Source organism: Trachymyrmex cornetzi, unplaced genomic scaffold (genome assembly GCF_001594075.2).
Source record: "Trachymyrmex cornetzi isolate Tcor2-1 unplaced genomic scaffold, Tcor1.1 scaffold1058, whole genome shotgun sequence".
Taxonomy (NCBI): Eukaryota; Metazoa; Arthropoda; class Insecta; order Hymenoptera; family Formicidae; genus Trachymyrmex; species Trachymyrmex cornetzi.
This window is the reverse complement of record NW_017295607.1, coordinates 5,942-12,260: the sequence shown is the minus strand read 5'-3', so window position 1 is coordinate 12,260 and position 6,319 is coordinate 5,942. Positions and strand designations below refer to the sequence as shown.

At 41.2% G+C, this 6,319-nt stretch overlaps 2 protein-coding genes across 2 annotated transcripts; both read right to left on the bottom strand.

The window, feature by feature from the left end:
* Nucleotides 1-504: 504 nt before the first annotated feature.
* On the bottom strand, nt 505-1,713 carry LOC108759834 (uncharacterized). Its single transcript, XM_018505484.1, has 2 exons — nt 1,459-1,713; nt 505-690 (listed from the first exon to the last, which is right to left on the bottom strand). Exons 1-2 carry the CDS (start codon nt 1,711-1,713, stop codon nt 505-507), a joined length of 441 nt encoding a protein of 146 aa, XP_018360986.1.
* A 1,885-nt stretch (nt 1,714-3,598) lies between these two features.
* Nucleotides 3,599-5,096, bottom strand: LOC108759823 (uncharacterized). The gene is made up of 2 exons (XM_018505475.1): nt 4,986-5,096; nt 3,599-4,909 (listed from the first exon to the last, which is right to left on the bottom strand). Exons 1-2 carry the CDS (start codon nt 5,094-5,096, stop codon nt 3,599-3,601), a joined length of 1,422 nt encoding a protein of 473 aa, XP_018360977.1.
* Nucleotides 5,097-6,319: the final 1,223 nt, after the last annotated feature.

Below are 6,319 nucleotides of genomic sequence, written 5' to 3'. Positions count from 1 at the left end.
GGATGGGCCGAATCAGTTCGCCTTTGCTCGTTTTTAGTTTTACTACCTAGTCTTTTCCGGGATAGATTTCTCTAACGACGGCCAGCGGCCAATCCAATCGTTTTTGCGAATTGTTTTCGATGAGCACGATGTCCCCAACAGCTACGGGCGTAGAACTATTGCTGGATTTAGTTCGTCTAGCTAATTGCTCCAAGTATTGTATACGGAAACGTTTTCTAAATTCTTCTTTCAATCTTTGACGATAGCGTATCCTCTTTGAGACTTATAAACTTGATCCAAGTCTGGAACGCCATTTTCTGGAATGTCACTGATGAACATTGCTGGAGTGAGCGTCACGATCTCAGTATTTTCCTCTGTTAGATAAGTGAGAGGTCTTGAATTCATAGTAGCTTCGCAATCACATAGAACAGTGTTCATTTCTTCGTAGTTCAACGACGTTCTTTTTAACGTTCTCTTCAGTAGATCTTTGAGAAGGCGGATAAGACGTTCCCACCATCCCCTCCATCAGGAGGCTGAAGGTGGATTAAAATGCCATGTTATCTCGTTGAGGGCACAATATTGGGAAATTTTCCGCCAATTGATTTTCTGTAGTAGATTTTTAGCCCCTACAAAATTTTTTCCATTGTCGCTGTATACTATGGAAGGTCTTCCCCGACGTGCAATGAATCTTCTGAAGGCTTCCAGAAATTCCTCTGTTGATAGAGATGTGACCAACTCCAGATGGACTGCACGATAGACTATACAAGTAAACAGACAGATGTAAGCCTTTTTCTCGTCTCTCAAAAAAAGTGGTCCAGCGTAATCGATACCTATCACTTCAAACGCTGCAGCATCTCTCACTCTGTTCTCAGGTAATGATCCAGGTGGTGCCTTCATTGTCTTCGAGGTATGCCTATGACAGGCGATGCACTTTCTTATAACTGACCGCACCGCTCGACGGCATTGTAGGATCCAAAACTTCTCGCGTAGGCGATTCATTACAATATCGATCCCAGCATGATTCAGTTTCAAATGAGTGTAAGAGATAATTTTCAATGTCAATAAATGATCTGGATCCAACACTATGGGACATCTAAAAGAAAAGGTATCTTGACGATTGGAGATCATCGTCTTTGTACGTATTAATCCATTCTCTTCAAAAACATTTAGATTTCGTAGTCGTGGGTTATTGTTACCCAGGAGTGATTCTTTTTGTGCTAATCTACAGAGAATCAACTCTGCCTCAGTGATTTCTTTTGCATTTAATTCTTGAGTTTTGTTCACGTGGGTTCTTCGACAGTTATTTATAAATCTTAATATCCATGCAACGGTACACAAAATTTTGGGATACATTGAAAATCTCTGCAAGTACCAGGGGATTATTTCTCTATCAGTTTGTTCTGTGGAGTTTAACATAGTAGTCTCGAAGGACGTCCTCTTCTCGCCACGTCTGGAAGTCTTGCGTAACTCTGAATTGACCATGTTCTCGTCAATTTTTCCCTCCTCTTGGGGCCATTCTTCGGGAGGTAGTTTCAACCATTCCGGTCCCTCCCACCATTTCAATTCGAGGAATTTCTTAGCATCACAACCTCGGGAAGGTAAATCTGCCGGGTTCATGGCCCCCGGAACATATCTCCAGGATTCAACATCCGTAAGGTTCCTTATTTCCAGAACACGATTCCATACGAAAACTGCCCATTGATTTGTCCGTCGGATCCATGTTAGAACAGTCATGGAGTCACTCCAGCAACAGATCGTGATATTTTGATAATTCATGGTCTTAATGAAGGATTGTATCATTCTAGCTCCAATGGAGGCTGCTAATAACTCAAGGCGAGGTATGGTTTTCTTTTCCTTGGGTGCTACTCTTGTTTTGGCTTCCACGAGATGTACCTCGACTCCTGTGCTTGATTCAACTGGTACGAAGATTGCTGCCGCGTATGCGTCTTTGCTGGAGTCAACAAAAACATGAAAGGACAGCGAGTTGGGATCTCTTTCTTCTCCAAAAATCCATCGTGGGAATTTCAATACTCGTAGGAGACCTAGTTGCTGAATCCATTCAAGAAATTCGTGCTTCACGGCGTAGTCTATTTCTGTGTCCCAATCCACGTTCTGGCTCCACAGACTTTGCAATAGTAATTTTGGTTTTAACAGTACAGGACAGATGAATCCAAGAGGATCATAGACTTTCTGTACTTGTGATAGGATGACTCTCTTTGTTATCTTCTCTGTGATCGTTGGTGTAGGAAATTCCGGTAACATTAGAATGTCACTTATGGTGTCGCATATAAGTCCGAGCACTGTTGATCGGTCACCAGAATCTCTACCAGAGTATTTCAAATCTCTTAGGTTAAACTTGGCCTGCGCCAAAAGGGAACTGGTTTCTCTCCTGAAAATTTCAAAATCAGAATAAGAATCGACACTAGTAACACAGTCATCGACGTAAAAGGATTTTGTTAGTTTCTCATAAATTAATTTCTTATCTGGCGAAATAGTGGAGTTCACAGCTCTGTTAATATGCAATTCAATTGTTGCCCCTAAAAGAAATGGGCTACTTGTTAATTCAAAGACGACTCGACGATGTCAGTAAATCTCTATCTCTCTGTCAACTTTCCACCACAGGAATCTCAAAACATCTCTATCCGACGGGGAGACGTTGATTTGTAGGAAGGCCTTCTCGACATCGGCCGTTACCCCTGTTTTCCTTTCTCGAAACCAATGTAACAGTGCTGGAATGAGCTCCATAAGATTAGGTCCAGTCTCCAGGCACTGGTTAAGTGAAGGCGACTTCTTGGTTTTCGCTGATGCATCGAAAACAGGACGTATCTTCGTAGTCCCTTCTTTCTTGACTACAGGCCTGTGCGGAAGATAGCGACTCTCTTGATCGATTTCAGATGCAGGTACTCTTTCGATAATCGCTTCTTCAAGCCAATTGTCTAAAACAGCCTGGTATTCAACAAACAAATCTTCTTGCCGCAATTTCTTTGTAACAGCTTTTAGCCTTTTCTCCGCTACATCTCGATTATCTCGTAAAGGTGGATGATTCTCTTTCCAGGGGAGGAGAACTTCGTATCGACCTTCATCATCGATTCTTATTGTTTCTTGAAATGAGGTCTTTATTTCAGCTTGATGTGCCTCTTTTGTAACATTCTCCATCGGATCCGTAATGCCCAGAACATCGAGTCTCCATAAATCTGAGTTATCAGCTTTTTGGATAAACATTGATATAATAGTCAGCGTAGTGTCAGCGTCGCTGTTATCGGTATTTCTGCCTAAGATCGTCCATCCAAGCTTAGTTTCTAAGGCCGTTATTTCTTGATTTATCTGTAGAACTTTACCAGTGAATATTTTTCCGGCAACATCAGCTCCGATTAACAATGGACTCTTAACGCTCACCCGTGACGCTCAAATGTATGTCCTTTTCTTTGAGCGTATCCATCCATGGGTCGTCAATCTTACCGGGGGTGTCTAGGCAGATAATATCTTGCTGTAGAGCCACGAAATCACATTTATAGGTTTCCTCTAAGTTGCCGATGTGGATTCGACAAGTTTTGTGTTTCCGAGGCTTGGTCTTAGTCCCTCCAAATAATAAGTACACCATCGTCTGTTCGCTCTCTGTCTAATATCCGATATCTTTGGCTACCTTTTCCAAAACATAGGATCTATGTGAGCCAGTATCTATAATAGCGCGAATATTCACTAAGCCTTTTGGGCCTCGCATTTTGGCTTTCAGTGTAGGTAAGAACATTTTTGCATTCGAAGAGGTATTAGCGAGACAACTGTTTCCCTCATGAAAACCTGGTTCATTAGGCTTCTTCTCGTCCGCTTGCTTTGGCTCGTTCTTATTTGACAGGCTCCTACACATCAACAGACTATGTCCTTTGATGCACCAAGCGCATTTTATTTTGTTGCGACATCTTTTGTAGCTGTGTCCTGTTTTCAAACAGTTAAAACAGCCTTGTTTGTCTTTCACTAGTTGCACTCTTTTTTCCAAATCCATATTCCTGGCTGTCCCACAATTCAAACTATCATGACTGGCGTCACAGAACATACATCGTTGTGGTTTTTCTTCTTTCACCGACAGTAGGCCGGACACCGTCGCTATCTCTGGACCTCGTTCACCTTTTGACTTCTTATTTTTGTCTTTTGTCGTCTGAGAATCATTCTCGAAGCACGCCTTTGCCATCTGAATACGCTCCTCGCTCTCGACCTCTCTTCCTAGAAAAGTCATTAGACTCGTAAGGCGATCCTTTGCCGTAACATTTACAGAGGGCGTGTCAGATTGAGGAGTAAACTGGGTCATAGTTCGTTGCCATGTACGTAAAGTTTCTTCAGGCAACGAAGACTCTACCAAAGGGAATAACATTGCTGCCCACATTTCTGTGGTCACGCCTAAAGTCTCCAATGCTCGAATATATGTCTCTAATTTGTCATAAGTGGTTGTGAGAGACACATTTTTGTTTTTGTTCAAGACTAATTTTAAGAGTTTGCGTACATAATATTCAATCAACAGGTCATTTTTACCGAATCGAGACTCGAGGCTGTGTATGGCTTTCACATAATTGCCGGCCGTTAGTGGAAAACTATTTACTACTTCGAACGCGCGCGAGTCCTTTACCATGGATTGTATCAGATATTGGAATTTATCCTCTCTCGACAATGCTGTATCTTCGTGAATTTTTTTAAAAGTGCTCCAAAACGGAAGCAAATCTTTGATATTACCGCCAAACTTTCTCAGTTCGATTTTCGGTAATTTTAATGCGCGTATACTTTCCTGTGTTGTCGTAGGCTGTCGCGACGGGGTCGGTGTCGGCGCTTCGGGTTCATTTTTCGGCTCTAATAGACAGGTTAATTCGACCTTTGCCTGATGATATTTTGCAATGTACTCGTCTGCGTGCTTCTTTCTCAATGGCTTCTTCGGATTCTTCAGCTTCGATCAAGGTCCGCAGCTTCAGATTTAATTCATTAAGCTCACCCGCTTTTTCTCGTATCAATGCGAAACTGACTTGTAACGAGGTTATGTCCGGCAATTCCTTCGACTTCTCAGTCCGGAAAGAGGTGTATACTCTCGTAAAATCGGCTCGTGTCACTCTTAGTGTTACTTTTACTCGATCCATGTCCATGGATCGTTTCCCTGTGATCTCTCTTTGCTCTAGGGCGACTACAACGAAATCACTCGAATAGTCCTGTCATGGTCGCCAGAATGTTGCAGGCGCGGGTTTTGGGATCACAAGGACTTCGATAAAAGTAAACACCTCTCTTTTATGATGCTCGAACACGCTATTTTATTGCGAACACAAAACTAAATTAGAGCTTCCGTCTCGGATTCTCAGTATATAACAATAAAAAGAATGGTAAGAAAAATGCCGGGAACGGTTGTTGTCGCCTTGCTTGTCGTGCCGTCCTCGTACTAACTATTCAACAAGACGCTCCGCCGGTAACATGCGTCTCGCCCTCTATGGTATTGAGGGCGTATTTCCAACAAGAGGAATTGAAATAGATAAGAAATTTATTAAGGGGATGCTGGAGTGTCCTGTTTTACTATTTAATTTTTGAAGACTCTTTTCTCTTAATTGTGTTTATGGATTGAAAAGTCCTTCTCCACAATTAAAGTATCGATAACAACACAGGCTGCCAGCTACAATTTAATACGAAAAATGAAAGAAAATTTAAAACTTACAGTTTTGTTATCGGCTTCTGTAGTCGACACGTCACAATATGTGCTGCATATAAGAGTTTCAGATTTTACCTGTTTAAAATAAGTAGCTAGCAGCCTACAGAAAACCTCGAAGAACAATACTATGCCTGTACAAATGAGCTGGGAGCTTTAGTATAAGAGGAAAGAGTCGCCAAAAATTTCGTTCGTATGCTACGAATAAAACTGACGTGGAGCCATGACACCGAGCACTATTTTAGTTCCTCGATATTGCGACAGCGGCGCTGTCATAAAATGTGCCTTGCTGGATCACAGAAACGATCAGAATTATCGACCTACTCAGGCCCGTAACAAGTTTCTTACGTGCCTTGGACAAAATATTTTCTCCTGAGAGAAAAAATAACAATAAAACAAATATATTAGTTATTTTAATTTTGTACAAATAATTTCTTCATAAACGAGAAACATACCATATTATTTACATATATGAATACAAATAAAGATTATTATTTTAATTGCACTGTTCTGTCTTTTACATACATTTTATTTAGTAAATGATATTGATGCATATATATATAATATATATGTATGTATATGTAGAATATATATATATATATATAATATAATACATACACACGCGCGCGTGGTATGTGTTTGTGTGCGTGTGTGTGCGCGTGTGCGTGT

What these genes read in the sequence shown, in the direction of transcription:
- LOC108759834 (XM_018505484.1), bottom strand. Translation starts at nt 1,713, where the DNA reads ATGACTGTTCTAACATGGATCCGACGGACAAATCAATGGGCAGTTTTC. An exon ending in GAAAAATTGACGAGAACATG is followed by an intron (nt 691 to 1,458) that starts GTCAATTCAGAG and finishes CTATCAACAGAG; the next exon opens with GAATTTCTGGAAGCCTTCAG.
- LOC108759823 (XM_018505475.1), bottom strand. Translation starts at nt 5,096, where the DNA reads ATGGATCGAGTAAAAGTAACACTAAGAGTGACACGAGCCGATTTTACG. An exon ending in CGGACATAACCTCGTTACAA is followed by an intron (nt 4,910 to 4,985) that starts GTCAGTTTCGCA and finishes CCTTGATCGAAG; the next exon opens with CTGAAGAATCCGAAGAAGCC.